Raw genomic sequence first — 25,036 nt, 5'->3', positions numbered from 1 at the left:
AATTCTGCTCTACAAGTGTTCTGTAGGGACTGTATGCTTATATAAATACATGTATCAAAATATGTAAATATATGCATAGTCTTATACCTTATAACCTTGAAATGTCATACATGTAATATTTTTAAGTGAAAAAAATCATGAAGGTTCCAATTACAAAGTGTATAGTCAATTAGCACCATGATGTGGGGGATTTCTTTGATATCTCAGTTTTAAATTGAAAATAGTTGATCTGAAGTAGTTGAAGTCTAATTCAATTCACTTTATGATATTTAGAGTACAGAATGCTATTATACAGGAGTCTTCAGAATCATCAGCTGTAAATGGTCTTAATCAGCTGGAATCTAGAAACATTAACAGAACCAAGAAGAAAGCTAGAAGGATCCTTCAAGAAATGGTAGCAAATATCTCTCCTTCTCTGATTAGGTAATAATACTAAGTTCTGTTTGTGAGGTCTGAGTGTATTCAATACTGTGCAAATCCACAGAGATATTTGTTATTCCTTTCTTCATATTGTTCTTCCATTGTCATTGTTGCAAAATGTATAAAAAACATTCTTTGCCCTTGAAGAATTCCTTCATATATTAATGTATCCAAACTTTTTCAATGGAACAAGAACATGTTCTTAATAAGTGTCATTTTATCAGCCCAATATTACACTCTGTTCAGAATTATGTGGAATTAAAATTTCTTTGTATTTTATATTTTCTACAGATGATAGTCTATATATAAACTATTGTTTAAACTGCATTTTAATAGAATTTTCACAATATGCTTTTGGTCTATCAAGGATGATGTGATTGTTTCTGTTTTGAACGTGAAAAAGCAACTAGTATATCTTTATCAATTGATTGTATAAAATATAAATTCTATTATATAGTGGCTTAATTTGTATTTTTCTTTCAGGTTAACAGGTTGGGTTTTATTGAAATTATTTAACAGCTTTTTTTGGAATATCCAGATTCATAAAGGCCAACTAGAGATGGTGAAAGCAGCAACTGAGGTAATAAAAATAGTTGAGGCAATGTATGCAGTGGCAGCATTTTTATTTTTATTACATAGTAAATAGCGAGTTATTTTCAGATTCAATCTGTGAAATAGTCAGGAAAAAATTACCTTTATTTTTCTTTCCTGAAAAGACATCTTTGATAAAAAGGTATAAAAAATAAAGTTCACTTACATCCAGCAGAATCTATTTTACAGTGTCAATCTTAAACTTCAGCATATAATCACTTCAGTTTAATGGTTTGTTTAATAAATAAAAATAATGAATTAAAAGTTACTGCCAGAAGTTATTTTGTGTAGTAAATTGTGTTAGTGCCTTCTGTGTCTTCCTCAAGGCCACAGAAGCAAGGGAACTGTTTACAAGAAGAAATGCAAAAACTGTTTTATAATCTTTTTTTCAATTTCCAGGATCAGTTTGTTTCTCAAGTCCTTTGAAATTATTATTGGGGCTGAATCTGAATAGAATTGTTACTGGCCAAGATAAATTGTAGTAAATTATCAGTGAATGATATATTCTTGGAATAACATCTACTTGAAAATTTCAGTAATTGTAGAATATTTAAATGATAGTTTACCATTAATTACTTATCTATGGTTCATTCAATATATTTTTGCCATTAATTTTCAGATCATTCTGTTTTAAAACTATTGAACAAAGTATTGTTCAAAGTTTACCTTGTATCTAATCATAATATAAACTACTATATATGTTTCAAATCCACCTTAGATTATCCATAATATGATACAAAGAAAGCAATTATATTTAATTGCTGTAAATGCTGATGAAAATCTATTGCCTGTGAAATATATATCCTTTTTACTACATTCATTCCCTCTTCTGCCTAACCAATGCAAGTACTACCAAGAGAAAGAGAGAAATACAGTGACAGTGCGGAAGACTGATATGTTAAAATTATGTTTTGGTATCGAATGTAAACTCCTCTTTTCTTTTTCATACAGCTAAATTTGCCTCTTGTCTTCTTACCGGTTCACAAATCTCACATTGACTACCTACTTCTCACATTCATTCTTTTCTGCCACAATATCAAGGCACCCTACATTGCAGCAGGAAATAATCTGAATATTCCTATTTTCAGGTAAAACAGCATGAGTACTTTTACTAAGTTAATGTCAGCCATTTTGTTCCCTTACCTGACTAAGGTGAATTAACATCTATCAAGAAGATATCTGAATATGTAGCATGCATGATGGAAAAGTGCTTTGTTGTATGACACATTATACATGGTCAGCAACTTTTATGTTAATTTGGTAAATAAACAGAAATAAGATTGCAATTGTAGTAGTCTTTATTCTGAAGTTGTAATACCTGTGTTAGAAAGTAATGAGGTTATTTTTTACAAATTGTGCCAAATAGAATGAAAAATGTATCTAAACTTCAACAACCTGTAATTTTTTTCTATGAAAGACAGAAAAGTCAGCTTTTGATATAGATATAACTTATAGAATAAGAGTTCCATGTATAAAAAGATTATCAGTTGTACAGCATCGAGTTTTATATTATAATTACAAATTCTTCACTATTAAACTCTATCTCATGTATGTCATGTTTAAGAAAATAGATTATTCCTAACTATCTAGGACTGTAATATTGTAATTATCCTAAAGAAAAGTTTTTTAAAAAAAAAACAAAATAAGGTATATTTTGTACACTTAACATGTGTTTTCAAATAATATGCTTCTTCATAATTATCATAATTAATATATATAATTGAAATCTTGGTCTCTTACACCATTCCAATATAATTTTAAAAAAACATTGGTAAGGGTAGACATTGATACAGATTTCTAGTAAAAAGCAATATTGATTTATAAAACAATGTTGATAAAACTTAACTTTTTATATGATTTGTTATATGTCTTGATTTGATTAATGAAAAATTATATTAATATTTATAAAATACTAATTTTATATATTTAAACATGTTTTCACATCATTGTATCACATCACAATATCATTTTCCTCAAAGACATTAAAAGAAAACATCAAGGGAAAAAAAGTGAACACTTGTAATGTTTTTGATCTGTAATGCTAGGAGCGGTTGATTTGAATGCATCTAAGACTTTATAACAGTGATGGCGAACCTTTTAGAGACCGAGTGCCCAAAAACTGCCTCGCCCCTGTCCTGACCCTGCCTCTCCTGCCCGCAGGGCCACCACCACCTCCACGGCCCACCACAGCAGATCGCCCAGGTGGCCCAGCAGCATCATGGCAGCCTTGCCCTCTGTCTGGGCCCTGCAGCATTAGCTGTATGCGATGGGGCACGAGAGTGGAGTCTTGTCCCCGCTGCCCGGCTGCATGTCCTTGTCTGCATTGCTTTGCGCAGGCTGCGCCCAGGGCGAGTCTCCTCCAGGGGGCTGCTGATATAGAGGGGCCCATGGGGGTGGGGGGCTGGGGCAATGGCATGCGTGCCCACATAGAGGGCTCTGAGTGCCGCCTCTGGCACCCGTGCCATAGGTTCGCCACCACTGCTTTATAATCAAATGCTCAACTAATATTAGTTAGTTTTTTCCTTTCATATTATACAAATATCCATATTGTATTTTTCCCAGTCTGGTATAACCTGTGCTAAAGTTGCATTCTTTCCCTTTTAATTAAAAAGGCATGCATATTTTTTTTTCCTTTCCGTAGCACCTTAATCCACAAACTTGGAGGGTTTTTTATTCGAAGAAAATTAGATGAGAGCCCTGATGGCCAAAAAGATATTTTGTACAGAACCTTACTGCATGTGGTATGTACATTAAAAAAAGTTTATTTCTGCAAGGTTGCAAATAAAATCTGTGCATTGTATCAGTGCACAATGCATATTTAAATGTATAGCAAAGTTCAAAATTTAAATAAGTTTCATTTCAAAACAGCGAAAAGCTTGTATTGTACTTTTATGTATTTTGTGGAAACTGATGACTTCATGGATCATTGTAATGTTGTATGCATGTCAGTGGTGTATGGACTATACATTTGCCCTGAAGAAATTTGTATGCTTTAGTTAAATGTTGAAGTTGCATTTCTCATATCTATGCAACTATATGCTCTTAGTCATGTGCACTGTTGTTAGTTAGATAATACCAAAGTTACTTGTGATCTTTCAGTAATGATTATCCTATCCAATCACATACAGTTCCAATAAAAGTGAAGTTGTATATCATAGATGAGGACATGTTATTGCTTAAATGATTAGAAATCTTGTTCTCGCACAGAGTTGCAAATCTGAGCTGTGCTCATGGTGGGTGTCTACCTTACAAATTACTGATTTGAAACAATGCAAAGAACTTGCGTCTGATCTTGTTGCCATTCTCTTTTCAGCATGTTGAAGAGTTGCTTCGACAGCAGCAATTCTTAGAGATATTTCTGGAGGGGACACGGTCCAGGAGTGGGAAAGTAGCCTGTGCAAGGGCAGGTCTTTTATCAGTAGTAGTGGATGCTCTATATTCAAATGCTTCTCCTGATGTACTAATTATACCTGTGGGAATCTCCTACGACAGAATAATTGAAGGTCACTATACGAGTGAACAGCTGGTAAGAGGTGCTGTTTATTGTATGCTTAACAGTTCTGCTGATAAAACTATAGTTTTGAGACAAAAGTTAACTTTATCTGGACTTAATATGATACAAAATAAAATCATGCAGAAAAATAAATCATTCAGGGAAAAATGCTTAAAAATATATGTTCATTTGATGAAAGCAACTATATAACAACTTCACATGATTTGGAGGACCAATGAATTAGATTTAGTTTTATTTTTTAATAAAAATAACTTGGTTATTTTTTTTTCTTTTCAATGTCTTTCAGGGAAAGCCCAAGAAGAATGAAAGCCTATGGAGTGTAGCCCGAGGAGTCTTTCGAATGTTACGAAAGAATTATGGATGTGTTAGAGTTGATTTCGCTCAACCATTTTCTTTAAAAGTAAGCTGATATTTTATGACCAAAATTTCATTGAGAAACTGTGAAAAAGATATTTTAACGAGTCATATTTCAGATTAAAGTAGAAACAATATTTCAAGTTTTTACTTCACACATAATGGTATTGCTCAAACAAAAGAGTTTTGTAGCTGAAATCTCATGCTAGAATACAGATCCTTACACATTAACAAAAGTGTTGAATATGAGATGCCGTGACTTCAAGGTATTAATCAAAAGAAAACAAAAGTAGTAACAATAATAACTGGAGCAAATGGAGCATCATTTGAACACCTTGAAGCTTGATAAACTTATTATTAGTCAATTGAAAAAGGCAGCTTTACTTGGACCACTTTACATCCTTGATATCTTTAATACCACCAAACAATATCTGCCTATTCCCAGATCCTTGGGAAAGATTCTATAGGTGGATAAAATTGCCTAATTCACATCTGGCTGACTTCAACCAACCATAATAATAATATACTTGGAACAGTTTACATCCTTTGATGATACATTTATATTATTAAACAGCAACATCTGTCTGTCCTAGGTCCTTTGGAAAGACTGAGCAAAGACTGAGAAGACAAGGATGGAAAAAACTAGTAAAGTTTTTTCTTTTAAAGCAGTGATGCAAGAAATACCACCTAGAAATATCTAAGAAATTTATTATTACCTTTTCAGTTTGCTTGTAAATGAATTTAGATTCTTGAGGTAACTAATGCACTTCAAAAATTACATGTTTTCAGTATATTACATTATTCGCTAATTGGCAGTATTTGCTACTATGCTGTTCTCTAAAAATCATTTTCCTAATCAGTAAGAGAGTTGTTACAAATGTTGTGTTTTTACAGGAATATTTAGATTGCCAAAATCAGAAACCTTTGCCTGTTCCCCTTTCTTTGGAACATACTCTATTACCAGCTGTACTGCCTTCAAGGTATGATGGAATTGAGGATTTTATATCAATGATGAACAAACAACAATCAAATATTCTGTTAAATCTACAGATTATAAATGTCGAGGAAGTTCTTTTCCAAATTTCAGTGTATCAATCTTTAATACAAATTTAAGGACTCATGATCAAAATGTTTTCTGTGAATGTTCTTTGAATAAGTTAGAATTCTGCTTAGATAACATCCATCAGAATGTTTTTATTGAATATTACACACTTAATTATGCATACTGTTAAGTACTACATTTCAAAAACATTTAGTCAAACTAGTTAATACTTAGAATTCTAGCTGTACCTTTATTTAGTAATTATGGTATAAATGTATCTTGAATTTTGGATGTTTTGTCTCTGATTTGTGTAACTACATTTGAGCTAGCCCAGGGGTAGGCAACCCAAAACACTCAAAGAGCCACTTGAACCCGTTTCCCACCAAAAACAAAACACCGGGAGCCGCAAAACCCTTTTGATATCTAAAATGAAGATAACACTGCATATATCCTTTTTTATCTTTATTATAGGTGTGTGTGTGTGTGTGTGTGTGTGTGTGTGTGTGTGAGAGAGAGAGAGAGAGAGAGATTGTGTATGTGTGTGTGTGTATATATATACACACACATACGTTAAAAATAAAAGTAAAAATATGACTCTTGGGAATATCCATACTATTAAAACAATGATCACCGAGAGAATGCTTTAAGAGAATAAAATTACATACACACACAGGTAAAAAAAAGGATATATGCAGTGTTATCTTCATTTTAGATGTCAAAAGGGTCTCTCTCTCTGTCTCTCTCCCTCCCTCCCTCTCCGCCCTTGGTCTGCCACTCCTCTTCCCCCACTCTCTTTCTTTCTCTCTCTTTCCTCTCTCTCTCCCCCTCCCTCTCTCTCTCTCTCTTCTCTCCCCCCCCCCATCTGCTGCTCACCTGGCAAGCTTCAAGCTGTTGTCCAACAACCTCCGGGGTAGGCAACCTCGTCTCTTTTATGACTCATGGACTTCAACTCCCAGAATTCCTGAGTCAGCCTAGCTGGGCTAGCTAGCTCTCTCCTGCCCTTCCTGCTTCCTGCAGAGACGCAGCAAAGGGAAGAGCTCCGCCCAGTAAGCTTTTCAGCTCCTCCGAGAACTTCTGTGAGTGCACTCTCTTTTACACACACACACACACACACAACACACAACACACAAAACACACACACACAAAACACACACAGAGAGAGAGAGAGAGAAGCAGGGAAGCACAATTGCCTCTCTCTGTCTCTGTCTCTCTCTGCAAAGGCAGAGGAGGCTGGGAGCCACAGGGGAAGGCTCAAAGAGCCGCATGCGGCTCCGGAGCCGCAGGTTGCCGACCTGTGAGCTAGCCTATTGAAATCATTTTGGGGTAACTTAAATAATTGATTTTCTGGGATTATGTATTAGCTACTTATAACAGCCGAAGACTTTGGGGTTTTATGTTTGTTTGTTTGTTGGGGGTTTTTTTGGTTTTTTTGCATATGATCAGGAAAAAAAATTGAGGAATTGTTACATGATAGGAAAGTTGTAAAATGTATCATTACTCTTGCTGCAAAAATATCATTATTTCTTCAGGATATGAAAATCTTAAGATGAAGCATGATTTCTTATTTTGCAATACAACCTAGATGCTACTATGGGAGCCCAGGCTTTGTTAATACAGTGTGATTCCATGAAGCAAGCAGTTGTAGGGAAAACCTGTCAAACTTAGATCTATAATTTAATCAGGGAAGTATGATTCATGTTTTGGCAGTAATAGACTTGCCCTACAGTAATTTTCAAAATCTGCTCATATAAGATAAAAGAACAGTTTATTTGCAAGTTCAGTGCCGTCTCCCTCACAAATATAGTCTTTGGCACTGGGAACTGCAGCACTTAAAATATTTTGTGGTCCGTACAGTTCATACAAGTTATCCATTCTATTACTTAATCTTCAGGCCTAACTACATAGTAGGAGAAAGTACAGAAGCTGCCCTTCCTGATTCCAGAGATTTATCTTATGAGCCACTGAGAAGACAATTAATAGCTAACTTGGCAGAACACATAATGTTCAGTAAGTATTCATTGTAGAGTTCATCCTGCATTTTCTCTGTCACATTCAACTTTCTAAGTAGCAGGGCTTTCCTCTTCCTGTGTCCTTTCTTTTTCTTTTGTTTTAAAATTATATAGTCTTTAATCTGAGAGATGCCATTCTGAATAAATCTCTTTATTATACTCATTGTATTTATTAGATTTGCGAATTTTACATAAAATTATTGATTGCCTTTCCCAGAGTGGTGCAGGTAGTCCTCAAGTTACAACCACAGTTGAGCCCAAAATTTTATGTTGCTAAGTGAAACATTTGTTAAGTGAGTTTGCCCCATTTTACGACTTTTCCTGCCACAGTTGTTAAGTGAATCATTGCATTTGTTAAGTTAGTAACATGGTTGTTAAGTGAACCCAACTTCCCCATTGACTTTCCTTGTCAGAAAGTTGCAAAAGAGGATCACGTGACCCCTCTGGACGCTGCAACCGTCATACAGCTGAGCCAGTTTCAAAGTGTTTTAATTTTGATGACAGGACTGTGGAGGTGCTGCAATGGTCTTAAAGTGTGAAAAACAGTCATAACTCACTTTTTAAAGTGCCATTGTAACTTTGAATGGTCACTAAACGAACTGTTGTAAGTCGAAGACTACCTGTATAATGCCTTCTGGATTGCACCAGTATAGGAAGCCATATCTACTTCTAGAACTTTAATGTGTGAATAGCATAATCTTACTTTTCTTCATCTATTTAATCTAATATTTCAGAGTTGAGCTCACTCAAATAATGTCTACAGTATCTAGGATGCGTATGACATAAAAGGAGCACATTGAATAGTTAAATATTTTTGCTGACTAACTTTGTATATTTAATATATTCTTAAAACTGTAACACTTCTGTAGTAAAGGAAACCAGTTTTTCGGGAGGCAATGCCAAACTAGTTGGCTGAAAATATTTTGGATCTTCCTGTCTTTATTTTAAGTATATTGCTGAAGATGAAATAATTTAACTACAGTTGGTTTCTAAAATAGGGCAGGATCCTGTTCTTCTCCTAAGGCGTCAGATATTACTCAGAAAAGTCACCTCTTAAAGTGACAGTTTGCAGGATAACCAGCTGGGATAAACTGACTGCTGTTAAACAGCGGTTGAGGGAAAGCGAAGACTGGTCTGTCAACTGGCTTCCAACCCCTTCCTCCCTTTTACCATATGATATATGTATAATCTGTCATGGTTCCGATAGATGAAACCCATCAAAAGAACTTCAAGGCAAGAATTCTTCCTTAAAGAACATTTTTTTCAGGAAACAAAGTATCGGCACTACATAGTTGAACCCACAACTAAATTCCCTTCCCCTGGATACAAAGTAACAAATTGCAATTCCCACCCCCAATAAGTCATAAATCACATTTTCCAATTAACCTGAAACATGGGCTTTTCTCCCCTGCTCCTTAGCCTGCCAAAATGTTATCAGTTCGTCCTTGAGTTCCCATAGAGCAGCGTTATTATTATGGCTAGCTGAGCTCAAGCATTCATCCCAACCCCCCTTCTGCACCTAGTTTCTAACAAGAGGACAAAGCATGTTAAAAGCAAAGCGGAAATGACTGCAATTTTCATCAGTTGTCAGAGCGGGAACATCCAATCAATAAATGTGTCTCTTTGACTATTGGCACTATTGTACATCTTTGAGAACGAAATCAAATTATGCCCAAATTCTATCTTGTGTGTTTTTTTTTTTTAATGGAATGCTCATTCTTCAGTGTAGATAACAAGGTTCTAGCAGTGAGAACTTTGTCTGGTTAAGAAACCTCTGCTTATTTGTTTATAGGAATTTATATACTGCCCAATTCAAACAATTCCAGGCAGTTTATAAAGTGAAAACACATCACATCAACAACAGAACTACAGTACAGTAAATCATCTGCTATTCAAGTGATAATTGCTGGTTGCTTATAAAATTATTAGAAAACCACTAAAATCAATCACAAATGGCCAGTTAAATAACACAATACTGTCTTTGGATCCCTGTCTGTTGGAGATAATGCTGAGAATAGGCACATATAGCATGAGCTGACCAATTCCACCTAGAATGATTTCCTTCTAATATGCTACTTACATATCCATCTACCCATTATCATGAAAATTACACTCCCTTTTTTCTTTTCTCTCTGCCTCTCTCCCCCCCATTCTATCATAATCTTAATAACCATTGTATATATCCCCTGAGTAAGCAGATGTCTGCTAAAACACTTCAACAGCCCCATGACACTTAAATATACACCATTGCTCTCTTACTCTAGAGCAGTGCTTCTCAAATAGTGGGGCGGGCCCCCCAGGGGGGGCGCGAGGCTCCGTAAAGGGGGGCTCGTTTGACCTCGGCAAATACTGTCATATTGGATGCACGTGACATACGCAAAGGACCCGATTGGATAGACAGTCGCGCGGGGGGGCGCGAAATGTTTTCTTCTTCCTAGGGGGGCATGACAGAAAATAATTGAGAAGCACTGCTCTAGAGCAATGGGGCTTTCCATACTATTCTTCAGTCTCTCAGAGATCCATTTGATTCTCCAGTCATCCATTCTCTACCATAAGGCAGTGTTTCCCAAACTTGACAATTTTAAGGCATGTGGACTTCAACTCCCAGAATTCCACAGCCAGCGTTGCTGGCTGTGGAATTCTGGGAGTTGAAGTCCTCATGCCTTAAAATTGTCAAGTTTGGGAAACACTGCCATAAGGCCACCTTTTCCTACTGTCCTCAGAGTTGACAGCCAAACTTTGCTCTCTGTTTTTACCTCTACTCTTCATTTCCACTCTTCACTCTTTCAGAGTGCCAGGTATTTTAATGTTGCAATGGATTAAAATATTACATTTTTGTGTACTAAAAATTAATGTTTATTTTTGATCAATAGATAGGTTTTTGTGCTGCCTTATTGAAAATGGAATATCTTTCTGTATAATCATACTTCTTAATTCAGCTGTGACTGGCATTTTGTAAATGTTGCTTTCTGTTGCAATCCAAAGTGCCAGTATAGCTTTATTCTGTTTTGTTTGCTTTTAGCTGCTAACAAATCATGTGCTGTGATGTCAACACACATTGTTGCCTGTTTGCTGCTCTACCGACACAGACGGGTAAGGCTGCTATGCTTCTGCATTCACTGAATAATTTGCAAAGTGCCAACAATGCTTAAAACATGTTCTAAGCTTTCACTTTTCCTATTTTATCTTACTTACTGAGTTTGTTGAGGAATAGGGTGCATTCATAAGCTATGTGTAAACTGACTTTGTTAATTTTTTATTCCTGTTCTCAAAAGGAAGGAACCTACACTTATTTAGAGACATCCCTTATCCAGCTCTAAGCTATACTGCATCTTGTCTGCCCCCCCTCTCTCCCCCCCCCAAATGTACCATCTCCTTCCTGGGAAACTGCTGGTTCATTGTAATACATCACACCAGCTTCCCTATGGGAGCACCATCTGTCACACAAACCAACAAAATATTAGATCCCCGTCCCCGCAATATGTTGTTTCAGGCCATGATTCTTAAGTATCATAAATGTGGTTTCAGTATTGCCTAGGATTATTACCCTCATTCCTTTGGAATTATTCTAACCAATCCTACTTAGCATTTCTTAACCTTGTATAGGGCTTGTATAACTGGAGAGCGATCACTTATTGACGTCAATACTTTGTCTAGGGAATTGATCTTTCTAAGCTGGTGGAAGATTTCTTCTCCATGAAGGAGGAGGTCTTGGCTCGGGACTATGACTTGGGATTTTCAGGGAATTCTGAAGATGTTGTCATGCACGCTATCCATTTGTTGGGAAACTGTATAACTATCACAAACACCAGTCGGAATAATGAGTTCTTCATCACTCCCAACACGTCTGTTCCTGCTGTCTTTGAACTCAGCTTTTATAGCAATGGGATACTGCATGTCTTCTTCAAAGAGGCTGTCATCGGTACGTCCTAGAACTTACTCTGGTGCCTGAAATGCTCTGCCCAATGTTGCTGTTACTATTTAAGAAGTTGAGTTTGACATATCATGCAGTAATTTAGAAATACGTTTGAATATATCTTTTCTTTTGCTTCAGCATGTAGTCTTCATGCTTTACTGAATAAAAGGCATAAAAATGATATCAGTGGGATTCTGCCCAATGTGATTAGTCAAGAACAACTGGTCCGAAAAGCTGCCAGCCTCTGTTATTTGTTGTGTTACGAAGGAACTGTTTCATTGGTAAGTATTCAGGTGCAGATTTGTTTGGCACATATTCTGTTGCTACCACCATATTGTTTGTATTCTGGTACAGTATTATGGATCAAACGGAGATGTATTGGAGTTTTTAAAAAGAAGAAATGAAGAAGGGAAGAGAAACATGGAGCTTCAAGCAGTATCAGTTTCCCACATGATTTACATACAGAAGTAGCAGGCAAGCTCTCTCTGTGTGTATATCACACACACACACACACACACACACACACAGTGTCCAAAATGTGACCAGAAAAAGGAACATTGTTGACCAAGACAATAAATATAAAACAATTTATTTTACAGCTTAACCATTTTAAATGCCATTTAAATGAAGCTAGAAAATATTTCAAAGCATTTTTTTTCTCATTTTCAATCCGGCCTGTCTCATTTTTACATACAGTTATTATATATAAAATGTACATCCTTTAAAATAAAATGCATATAATAATAAATATGATTCTTTAGATTTGTTAATGATTGTGTTGTATTCTGAATTCAGTACTGTTGCTTCCTATGTTACATGGAAAAGCACCTAATGTTTTTTTTTTAATAACTTCCTAATCAAACTATGGTTATTAATTCCTAGTAGAGAAAGTATTCAATGAATGATCTTCCAGCAGTCACTGGGCAGTTAAGACCCAATGGTATACTAAGTTAAAAACTAATCTACCTCTCTATTAAAATTTCGATTTTTATGGAACAAGCCCTAATTTGAAGTGTAAGGATATGTGGAGCATTAAAGCTAATAGTGTAACACAAGGCAGATTGGAATAAGCTGTGTAAATAAGCACTAATTGAAATAATAGGGAATGACACACATTGAGATAAGTATGGCTAATAATTTTTCAACCTTCTAAAATAGCTTTTGGGAAAACGTTGACAAAAAATTCTTAAATATGGAAGAAAGGGAGGTTTTTTCCAGTTCTGTAATTGTTTATTTTCCTGCTTTCAGTTTTCAGTTATGTTGGAATTAAAATAAATGCATTACTTGTGTTTCCTCTGAAATAGAAAAATAAAGAAAAATTTACAAGCACTCTTGCAAGTACATGATCTACACATTTACTTTACTGCCTGTTCCAGAAAAATAACTACTATTGACCTGAAATAACTGCAGAGGAAATTAATACTTCCATTTTTTGAAATTATCTTTTCTTATAAGAATTGTTGTTCATTTGATGCAAGAGTATTCAATTAATAGAGAGAAATAGTATATTGAGAGAGTATTGTCATGAGGTTCTAATTTGTTTTCCTGTTCAGCCCTGTCAGCTTTTATGTCAAGTGTGCCATGAAGCAATTGAACAGTTCATACAATATGGACTTCTTTTAGTAGCAGAGGTAAGATGTTGATGATGTGTTTTATGTATCTAGATAATTATTTTGGATAGTTAACTATGCTATTTGGCAACTTTTTATACTCATTTCACTGCAGAAAATCTTTTGAAAATACCAAAATAAGTTTTGATACTTAGTTTTGTATATATAATTTTATTTTACTCAAGAAGATCAATGCTAACAAAGTAATATAAACTAAGGAATAAAAAAATGAAGAAATAAAAGAACAAAAAAATGCAAGGAAATAAACAAAGTTGAAGAACAATAGAAAAAAAATATATAAAGTGCTTCTAGTATTCTTTGCAGTAGTTATATATATAAACAGATAAGACAAGATAAGATGAGATAAGATAAGATAAGGTAAGATGTTCTGGCTTCAATTGACTGTTGATATTTAAAATCCTCTGTATCAAAGTATGTATTCAGATTCAAACTTTTTAAGCTTTTACATGTCCACCAAAGATGATAAAAGATCCCTTCATGTTGTTCACATTTCCAATATACATTTGAAGTTCCTTTATACATTTTAGATAATTATTCTATTATCTAAATACATGATTTTATAAAAAATATCTTTGTGATCAGAACACCACATTAACCACATATTTCTCCAGTGATCCATTGGTATACTGTAACCAAATTTCTGAGGCCAGTTTATTATGCATTCTTTAATCTGTTCTTTAGTTTCAAATTTCAACAAAAGATTGTATATTTTAGCAATTATATGTTCATCTCCAGTGCACAATTACATTTCCCTTTTTGAATCTTACCGATTTGTTTCTATTAACAATTATTTGTGCTTTCTGAGAAATTTAAATTGACTTTACTCATTTAATAAAATAATCTTGAAGGTTCATATATTCCAGAAAACAAAACAAAAAAATACAGTTCAAATTGTGAAGGCCTTCTTTGCACCTAAAATAGAAATAATTTTTGGTAGTTACAGTGTTCAGCATTCTACTATTTTTAGTAGAAGTACTGCTCACTAATTAATATGAATTAATAGCTACATAAATATCAGCATATATTTGCAAGGAATGAAAAATTTAGTTGGCTGTTAAATCTACAATGTCACTCCCCCCCAACATGCTTGTTGGATTCAGCACGAGCAAGATTGATGAAATTTGGAACTGAATATAGGTTTGTATCTTGTGATTTTCAAAAAAACTATTCTAAAAGAGATCTTAGTTAAGTTCCACATACGTACCATTTTCTTTTTTTTCAAACTGTGCTTAATTATATTTTCAGTATGAAGAAATGTTATTATATATTAGATTAAGTATGTGTATGCATACGTGTATGTTTATTTCTGTGTACAGATCGATAGATTCATCTATGACCTAATAAGACAACTAACAATACAACAATAAAAATGTAGTAGTTAGTCAGAAAACTAGAAACAACTAAAATAATTTTGGGAAAGAATAAAAAGCTTAGCCAAAAACAATTAACCTGGATAAATCCAGAAGTTTTTAAAAAAGCATATATGAACTCAGTGTTCCTGATTTCCAAGTATTAATTATATAGATTCAAATTTAAAGCATTCCTGTGCAGTACAGAATTCTCCAGGAGATAAAACTATCAAACTAAGAAAGTCAGACACAATTGTTTCTATTTGTGCAAATTGCTTTAGACGAAATTATTTAAAATTCTGGAATTGTAAAAAGTCTTAAAACGCCTCAGGCATTTTTATAATTTAACACATGAAATATACTGGAAGAATGTTTCTATAGTAATGAAGTTGAATTGTTTCCATTTCTATGAAGTTCAGTGGCAGGGACTTTCTGCAAACTGATGTTTCTAGTGCTGGTAACACCTAGATTTTAATATTAAGGAGAGTGTCTTTAGCAATCAGCTTTATTTTCAGTGGAAAGCATAACAGTGAGAATAATGCAAGCCAATCTTTGTAATTAATTGTGCAATGTTAATCCAACATCTTTGGTTTATAAATTTGGAAATGAATACTTGGATCTTCCTTTGCTAACACCTGAAATGACTATAGGAAAACTATGGTGGTTTTCCTAAAATCAAAAGCAGTATTCACAATGGAAAAAAAACCCCATGATTCTTACACTTCTATTTTTCTATTCTAAGCAGGAAGAACAGGAGGATATTAGTTCTAGCCTTACAGAGCAAAACTGGGAAAAGAATATTCCAGAGCCGTTGTCCTGGAGGAGTGATGAGGAGGATGAAGATAGCGACTTCGGTGAAGAACAACGGGATTGCTACTTGAAGGTACTAAGTAGATTTGTAGGACCAACTCCTTTGTGTTTGTGTGTGTGTGTGTGTATATAATTTTTACATAGCATAGATTAAAAGAAAAAAAAGAAAAAAGTGCAACAAATGAAAATAAAAAAATTAGAAGTATACAAATTTGTATTTTCAGTGTCATTTATATCAATACATAATTTTATACAAATTTTCTCTTAAACTATGACACACTATAAATAATACCAATTATCACATTCTCTCCCAAGCGTTTATTTCAACTTGTAAGGAGTTCTTAAGGGTTTCACATTCACAGCTGTTCAGAAGTTTTCTGTTTGAAAACATACAACTATCAGACTCCTTATTGAAAAACAAAGAATGTCTTTGGATCAGCTAATTTTGGTTCTTGTATAGACAACTGAGATTGTTTCTAAGAAATAAGCCCAGATTTTTTTTGCGACAGATTTTGAGATTCTGTGATTGCCACGTGTTGCTAAATTACAACTTCTAGCAATGCTATAATTGTTCTAATCATAACTGGGTGAACAATCCAGAAAGAAAACAGTAAAGCAGTAATGGAGATTCCCTTAAAAAAAAAAAAAAAGCTCTTGCTTATGTGTCCGTGGATTGATTAGATGCTGGCACAGGACAAACAAAAAATAAGACAAACAAATAGAAATAAACAAGAAAGTCACAAAGCAAACCATGTTTTCTGTTTATATCTTGAGCTAAACCATAGATACACTAAATAAGCCAACAACAAACTCTAGTTTTAAACAATAGCTTACCACCTAAGGTGAACCATAATTTATTCCTTAGCCTGCCTTCCTTCAACTGATAATGCCTGGTTTTAGTCTGTGGATTTAGCAGTATGTACATATATTGTTGCATGATCCTCTTTGTGATTGTTGTTGTTTTTATTATTCTGCTTGTCTTACTAGGTGAGCCAGTCATTGGAGCACCAACAATATATCTCCTTCCTGCAGAAGCTTCTAGGGCCATTACTGGAGGCATATAGTTCAGCCGCCATCTTCATCCATAATTTCAGTGGACCTGTCAGGGAGACAGAATGTCTTCAAAAATTACACAAATATTTAATATCAAGAACAGAAAAGAATGTTGCAGTGTATGGTATGTCAGATAGTTATTTCTGTAGAAGTATTAACTTTCTGATTTAATTATATTGTTTTAGATAGAGGCTTTTTTAAATCTGTAAATTAACATTATAATATTATTATTATTATATTCACAGCTGAGAGTGCCACCTATTGTCTTGCAAAAAATGCAATTAAAGTGTTTAAAGACATGGGGGTAAGTCTAGATATTTATTGCTCATAGTAATTATAGCAAACCACAGTAATTATAGCAAACATTAGCCTTAGCATGTAATCTTTTGTATGTACAGTATGTAATATATAGTATGTAATGTTATCTACATGTGTAATATAATGTATGTGATCAACTTTATATATTTGTTAATATATATATTAACAAATAAAAGAAAAAATGAACACCAGGATATAATAAACCAGCCTGTGGTTAAGAAGAGTCACTAAGCTTTTGTCCGGCCAAAAACTGCCGGCGTCATCAGAGTTAGAATAGAAGGAGATCGGGAAGACAGCTCAGATAGCCTCCTACCTCTGCGCCCAGGTCTTTGAGCACGTCATCCGGCGTCATCAGAGTTAGAATAGAAGGAGATCGGGAAGACAGCTCAGATAGCCTCCTACCTCTGCGCCCAGGTCTTTGAGCACGTCATTGGCCCATTTTTTTCTTTTATTTGTTAACATAATGCCCAGGATTCGCATTCGATCTCCGGGAAGAGTATACTCCAGTTATTTATTGTTAAAACCACATTTAAAACAATAAAAACAGTTATATACAAAAATTAAAACAACTTAGCTTTCGCTGGTCCTCTGCCAGCGTCCTCAGAGTGGGGCTTAGGGGGTGAGAAGTCCTTTTTATCCCCTTGCTGATCCAATTGCCTACTCATTGCCCTCGTGACAGGGCCACTCTTCCTGATTGCCTGTGACAGCCTTGCCTGTTTCCCCCTCTCTTTTTTGCACTCTAACATTGTATTTTCCTGCTTTGTCATCCTTGTGCTGTCTCCCCCTCCCTGTGCTGTTATCAGTAGCACACTCCTGGGCTGCTGATCTGCCTGACATTTTTGCATACCATTGCCAGTTCCTATTACAACTCCCTCCTCCAACCCCCCTCCTCTCCCAGCCTGCCGATTCATACACCCTTTGTTGTCCATTCCTGTCATCCTTCCCCCCTTCCTTCAACCCTCCCACCTGTTGATGAACATGTTGCTCCTGCCTTTCATCAACCATTCTTATTGATGTTCTCTTCCTCAATATCTTTTCCTTCCTGATCCGCTGCTCTACCTGCTGTTCCTGTTTACCCTCCTCCCCCACTGTCCATCTTCCCCTCTCCAATATCTTCCCCATCATCTGCTGACTTGCCTGTTGTTCATCCATTTCTGTACATCCTCTCTTTTCTAGCATTCCTCCTCCTCTGACCTGCCATTCTACATGTTCCCACATGCCAACATCCATTCCTGTTAAACCCTCCTTCTTAAGCTTTCCTCCCCCCCAATCTGCCGTCCTGCCTTCTATTCTTATCTGCCCTTCTCCTTTCCTATCAGTCCCCCCCTCTCCAATCCACTGCTCTGTTTGCTGTTTCTTCCAGCATTCTTCCTTCCCTTGCCTGCTGTCCTACGTACTGTTCCCATCTACCGACCTGTGTTCCTATTAGACTCTCCTTCCCAAACTTTCCCCCCCCCAAACTGCTTTCCTATCTATTATTCCTGCCTGCCCTTTTCCATACCTATCAACTCCACTCTCTCCTGTTTCCTCCCCCCCTCTAATCTGCAGCTCTACCTGCTGTTCCTGACTATTCTCCTCCATTCTTACTCCCTTCTCAAATATCCCCTCTCCACCCGTGAATATGCTTCCAATCTTACGTGCCTCATCTTTTCTGTTCTTTTCTCTCTCCCCCTCTCTTTTGATCAGTCCCCTGGGGTCGGGCATACCCCTCCCCCGTATTCTGGGCCGTACGATCAATTCCGATGTTCCCAAGAGTCTTCCCTAGCCCCCCTCTCCTTGCAATCCTCCATCATATCCACCTCCTCTTCCTTTACTACCCTTACCTATCTGTGACCCTAATATTCCCTCATCTGTCCCCACCTGTGATGTGTCTATGGGTCCTCCCTGTGTCTAGTCATGTAGTGAATACCCCCCCCCCCACCAGTCCTGGTTTCGCCTCTGACAATTGGCATCCGTCTCTTGACATGCTCTTCCTGCACTCTTAGTGCCTGGTACGCCGGGGGCAGTTCTATACATCGGTTGATGGAGTCTGTGTTGGAGAACCAGGCCTTCCTGGTAATAGGAACTGGCAATGGTATGCAAAAACGTCAGGCAGATCAGCAGCCCAGGAGCGTGCTACTGATAACAGCACAGGGAGGGGGAGACAGCACAAGGATGACAAAGCAGGAAAATACAATGTTAGAGTGCAAAAAAGAGAGGGGGGAACAGGCAAGGCTGTCACAGGCAATCAGGAAGAGTGGCCCTGTCACGAGGGCAATGAGTAGGCAATTGGATCAGCAAGGGGATAAAAAGGACTTCTCACCCCCTAAGCCCCACTCTGAGGACGCTGGCAGAGGACCAGCGAAAGCTAAGTTGTTTTAATTTTTGTATATAACTGTTTTTATTGTTTTAAATGTGGTTTTAACAATAAATAACTGGAGTATACTGTTCCCGGAGATCGAAGATTGCATCACACACATATACATACACACACACACACACACACACACACACACACACACGGGACAAAACCCGAATAACCAAAGACCTACATACAAATACCCGCGAAAACCTCAGAAAACAAATATATATATATATATATATATATATATTTGTTTTCTGAGGTTTTCGCGGGTGTTTGTATGTAGGTCTTTGGTTGTTCGGGTTTTCTCCCGCGTAAAATTGGAAGTGTCTTGGCGACGTTTCGACGAAGTCCCATTCGTCATCTTCAGGCTGGTGTTTTCAGCTTCGTGCTTCGAGCAGCAATGTGTGGTCTTAGCTGTTTCTTCCTTTTAACTGCCAGTGGGGGTATGAACTGATTGGGTGGGAGCTTGGCTGTGTTCTGATTGGGTGGAGGTGTGTTCTGATTGGTTAGGGGCTTGGCTGTGGATTGGCTGGGGGGTTGGCTGTGCTCTGATTGGCTGGGGGGTTGGCTGTGCTCTGATTGGCTGGGGGAGTGTTCTGTTTGGTTGTGCTCAGGTTAGTCTGAGTTGCAGAGGGGTTTAAGATTTTGGGCTGCCTTGCTATTTTCAGCTTTGTGCTTCGAGAAGGAATGTGTGGTCTACACATTGCTTCTAGAAGCACGAAGCTGAAAACACCAGCCTGAAGATGACGAATGGGACTTCGTCGAAACGTCGCCAAGACACTTCCAATTTTACGCGGGAGAAAACCCGAACTACCAAAGACCTACATACAAACACCCGTGAAAACCTCAGAAAACATATACATACATACATATACATATACACACACACACATACACACATTCTCTTTCTCTCTCTCTCTCTCTCTCTCTCTCTCTCTCTCTCTCTCTCTCTCTCTCTCTCTGTATATGTTGTTTTATCAACAAGAATAAAATGGAAAAACAGAAAAATATCCAATATTGGTTAGTTCCTAATGTCTTCATTCTTAATCTGAGATTACAGTGTAAAATCATCAAAATAACAAAGGGCAGCAATCTTTTCAGGTAGTAAACATCATCACATCTGTAGTATCGGTTCCTCTAAAATAAATCACCCCAAAGTTTGGCAGCATTTGAGAAATTTGAATTTTCCTGAGCTCTTGCATGATCTTGCATAGGAGTGCCTACTGTCTTGTGAGCTCATGCAGGAACACTAACTTCTCATTAAATGTGATGATCTTGTAACACTTTGTCCATTTCATTTTTTAAAATTAATTTTGAAGACATGTAGACACATGTTGCTGTAACCATCATGTTCCAACCTCTGTACTCTTGTTAATTCAAGAAATTAACTTAAATTATCTAAATTATACTAAATCAAATTATTACTGTGTCTCTGAATATGTTTGTTAGATTAAGTGGCCACGTATTTGGAAAATATTCAGCAATTAATTAACAGGATAAAAAATGAAATGTTTTATTTTTGAATGATAGAATGTAAAAAACTTTTAAAAACATATAGCTAAATGTAACATACATTGATAACTGTGTTAGAATAAGGGTTTGCTTATCCGATATTATCTCCGGTTACAACTTCTTTTGCTATTTCAGTCAGGCCAAGAATAGGATCCAATCTGAGTCAGTCACTGGGACCAAAAGTTTATCCTTCCAAGCTTTCGGGCTTGTGCTGAAGCCCATCATCAGGGATCTTTTCTCTCTCCAGAATGTTATATTCACATTCCAGAATATGACCTATTGTGTAGAGACAGAAGTTTCCTGATGATGGGCTCCAGCACAAGCCCAAAAGCTTGTGGAAGGATAAACCTTGGGTCTCGGTGACCAACTCAGATTAGATCCTGCAGTATTATCCTGGGACATGTATCTTTTCCTTCATTTGCAAGGCCAAGAACAGCTCACAGTTCTCTGATTTGATCAAGAGCTGATATTTTGGCACTAAAATTAAACAAAAGTTTTAGTTTTCCAGAATCGTTGACTGTCTATGTTACCTATATATAGAATTAATGCATATTATGATTGTTAACAAATATGCAATGTGCCTAGAAGTTACTAAGAAAAACCTGTTTTCCTTGCAGGTATTTAAGGAGACAAAACAGAAGAGAGAGAGTATTTTAGAACTAAACAGTACTTTTCTACCTCATTGTAATCGGCAAAAACTATTGGAATTTATTCTGAGTTTTATTGTACTTTAGAATATCTCTCAACTTCTCCTAGCAGACTTGGATGATGCAATACAAAGCTTCAGGGTTTGGTTCTGCTTCCATAGTATCAGTAGTGCCATTTTTGGCAAGGCCTTATCTGACCCAAGCCATAAGAAGACAAGTGCCTTCTTACATATGCACATATGGGACTACAATATTTAGAATTCAAACATATTGCTACCATCCAGCATGTTCAATCAATGTTTGCACAATCCCCTGAGTTTTTCCATAAATCTGATCAAGTATTACGGTTTTTACCTTGCAAAGTTCTACACGTACTTTAAAACTAACGACTGACAAATGTACGCATCTGCCAGATTTTAACTGCATAAAATAATTTGGATTACTATGTGAACTTTGCAAAAGCTCTGTCAGCATAACTACTTCATTGTATTCAATATTGTAAATGAATGGTTTTTAGGAAAATTGAATGGGAGGCTTGGAACGGGCGCATAATATTTTATTCTACTAATAGTATGGTAACAGTAAACAAAAAGAACAAAGTAATTATCAGGATCTCATTAAAATTAGTTGAACAGCAAACAACCTGCACAAAGTATGATCCAAATAGCAAAATACGAGTATAAAAATGTATCAATCTTTCTCCCATATAAGAATTAAAAATTCATAAATTGATGCGCTAAAGAAATAGATGAAATAAATTTGTCCTAAAAGTCCTAAAAGCTTTTCCTGATGAACATTTAATCCAAAATTTTAGCACTCATGTTTTCCTTGCAAGCACTTGGAACTCAGATGTAACTCTGGCTTAAGCTGTCCCAAAAGACAGCTGGACTTCTGAAGAATTGAAGAAGCTTCTTATATGAGAAACAAAATGTTTTCAATTTCTGTCCTGGATCTCCATAGACATCTGGCTTAAGCTCTGCAAATTCATGAAATAACCTAACACATACATTATCTCATTCTAATCTTGATTGATTTTGGATGGAGGATGCTTTGCTATCATAAAGTTTTACAAGCCATACTGCTGAAACCCATGAGTGATTTGAACTCTGAGGTTATGATGATAACATAAATTGCAAGCAATTTATTAGGTAATCTTGGAGAAGGCAATAACTTCCAAACTGGATTACAAAATGAACTCTACAGACTCATACACAATATATCAGCAAAAGCACTAAGCAAGGCATTTATTTTTAAGAGAGAAAACATGCTGCCTTATCCCCTGAAGAAACTTTGCCACTGCAGTGTTAATAGTATTTCTCTAGTTCATTTTTTTTTTCATTTCTTATCTGGAGTTGAGAAATAGTTTGATTATGAAAATCCATTTTTGCTTCTTTTTTTAAATACATGCCTGAGTACTATTAGCATAGTACTATCACTCTGATACAGAGCTTCTGGACAGTTTTAATTTGGGTCTACTCCACAATTCTGGGTTTATTCCACATTTGTGAAGCTTGGATTTTCTATAAATGTATCTATAAAGTAAAACATTACAATGTTTTTCAGTATTATCCTGCAGTTCTGAATGACAGGAACAACTATGCATGTTTGCCATCAGGTGCTTTAAAACATTAAGATAAATATTTGAACCAAAGTTGCATCTGATCAATAACAGAAATAGTCAGGAAATCTGACTTAATTTTTTATGGCAGGATAGCAGCTGAAATGAAGTTCACTTGTTCTATTAGTCATAGCTACATGCGGCAATTATTTTCCATTGCTGCTTGTTTGAACTGTTCATTAAACCTGAATGTATTTTCAAAAGCAATTTCTAAAGACTGATGATGGCTTCCAATTAAGGTCAGATAATAGGTGCTTGTAAATAAATAACTTCCTGTAGTTTCACTGTAGTTCAGTAAACATCCATTGTATTAATAGAATTAAGATTGTGTATTAATAAAATAGAGCCAAACAATATATTATAAATGACATTTTGCTCATTTTAATTAAAATGTTATGTCTAATTTAAAGAAATGAGGGACTAGGAATTAGTTTGGACAATAGAAAATAATTGCTAGTTGTCATTTCGTGAGGGTAACTTATTACATTATTAAAATGTTCTTTAGCTGGTAGCAGTGTTCATTTGAATTGAAGAGATATGCAATATATTGTAACTACTAATATGAAAATATGGTTTAAGTGTCATAAGCAGAGAGACTTTGCATGTGCAGAAATGTCAGTCTGGGAATGTTGTTTAGGGGCAGAGGACTGTGGCATGGATGTAGCATGCACCTAGCAATGCACCTAGCTTGGCTTTTCCATGAAGGTAAAGTACAAGCTCTTTACTGCAAAGCTGCTAAATAGAATGCTGCTTTTTTAGGGTATTATTTTCAAATCTCATGTTCATTAATCTACATTTTCAATTCTAAAATAAATTATGACTTCTAGTTCTGGTTCTAGAACAACCAAAATAGATACTGAAATGCATTACATTGATAGCTTAACTGAAAATAATATGGTAATCTAAAGGACAACATTCTATGTATATTTGTTTGTTGTGTAGAATGAATAAAGTTATTTTTCAGGTTTCCAATAATTTTCTAAGATTACACAATGGTTAACAATACTAATATGTTATATCCTTAAGCAAACATAATTTACCCAATTGTCTCCCTGCATATTTTTTTTAAAAAAATAACATTGGCATAATATTTTCATAAATGATTGGGATAGAATTGCAAAAAAACTCCAAAACCACCCTGTAGGTGGTCTTTATTTTTACTTGTGAAACCAGATAAAGTCTCAAAAAATTTTTACACTACTTTTTCCCTTTATAACATTCCCTTTGTCTCTTATGTAAGAAGCACAGCTGCACAGTCATTGTATTTTAATAAATAATTGAAACTGTTTTGGTGTTATGTGACTAAGTCTTTAGAGAGTAGAAAAAATATGATTATTCCCTACCAGGGATGTTTTCTGTGTCTTGTCTAAACTTGAAAGAGCTGATGATAGATAATCTGTTAGAGAAATTGTTCTTTTACAGTAGGAAAGTATTAAATCTATCCAAAGCACGATGCTTTCTACAACACTGCTCAGTGATAGTTTTTAGCTAATAGAAAGTTGATCTTAATCTTCAGGTATAAGCCCTAAATGGCCAAGAATTTAGGGCAGGTTATGGTCATTGCTAACAATATGACTTAATAGCAGATCGTGTGCCTTACAATCAATCCTTTTCTAACTGCTTCCCATGTCTATAGGACTAGATCTTCACTGACCAATTTAGCACTAAATTGTCAGTCTTAAGTCTATGGAATAGATTGGATGGTAGTTCATGAATTAGTCTGTTTGGTAATTGAACAATAGTTCACAAAGTAATTTATTTAAGTCACACCAACCCAAAAGAGTTAAAAAGTGTCAGAAAATTAAAGAAACATGATATACTTCTTCAGTGTAGGTATAGAAAGAAGGCCGGTTTGAAAGCTTTAGAACTTTGGCCTCACAATATCATAATGTTGAAAATTGGCCTAGA

General features: G+C 35.7%; 1 protein-coding gene across 5 annotated transcripts in view; it reads left to right on the top strand.

Moving 5' to 3' along the window:
• The window catches only part of GPAM (glycerol-3-phosphate acyltransferase, mitochondrial), a 35,482-nt gene extending 11,066 nt beyond the window's left edge, over positions 1 to 24,416 (top strand). For 4 of the 5 annotated variants that reach the window (XM_039352641.1, XM_039352644.1, XM_039352643.1 and 1 more), the window contains 16 exons: positions 274 to 423; positions 904 to 1,000; positions 1,963 to 2,099; positions 3,653 to 3,752; positions 4,325 to 4,537; positions 4,812 to 4,925; positions 5,774 to 5,859; positions 7,813 to 7,928; positions 10,953 to 11,023; positions 11,588 to 11,852; positions 11,985 to 12,127; positions 13,400 to 13,477; positions 15,569 to 15,709; positions 16,624 to 16,813; positions 16,935 to 16,993; positions 21,481 to 24,416. In XM_039352641.1, the coding sequence (XP_039208575.1) occupies positions 274 to 423; positions 904 to 1,000; positions 1,963 to 2,099; positions 3,653 to 3,752; positions 4,325 to 4,537; positions 4,812 to 4,925; positions 5,774 to 5,859; positions 7,813 to 7,928; positions 10,953 to 11,023; positions 11,588 to 11,852; positions 11,985 to 12,127; positions 13,400 to 13,477; positions 15,569 to 15,709; positions 16,624 to 16,813; positions 16,935 to 16,993; positions 21,481 to 21,597 (2,077 nt within the window). In that variant the 3' untranslated portion in view covers positions 21,598 to 24,416. The remainder of the gene's footprint in view (positions 1 to 273; positions 424 to 903; positions 1,001 to 1,962; positions 2,100 to 3,652; positions 3,753 to 4,324; positions 4,538 to 4,811; positions 4,926 to 5,773; positions 5,860 to 7,812; positions 7,929 to 10,952; positions 11,024 to 11,587; positions 11,853 to 11,984; positions 12,128 to 13,399; positions 13,478 to 15,568; positions 15,710 to 16,623; positions 16,814 to 16,934; positions 16,994 to 21,480) is intronic. The other variant, XM_039352645.1, reaches the window with a different exon arrangement.
• Positions 24,417 to 25,036: the final 620 nt, after the last annotated feature.

The sequence above is a fragment of the Crotalus tigris genome, unplaced genomic scaffold (assembly GCF_016545835.1).
Source record: "Crotalus tigris isolate CLP2741 ecotype Arizona unplaced genomic scaffold, ASM1654583v1 scf7180000018468.2839379, whole genome shotgun sequence".
NCBI lineage: Eukaryota > Metazoa > Chordata > Lepidosauria > Squamata > Viperidae > Crotalus > Crotalus tigris.
This window is presented reverse-complemented; position numbering and strand designations above follow the sequence as displayed.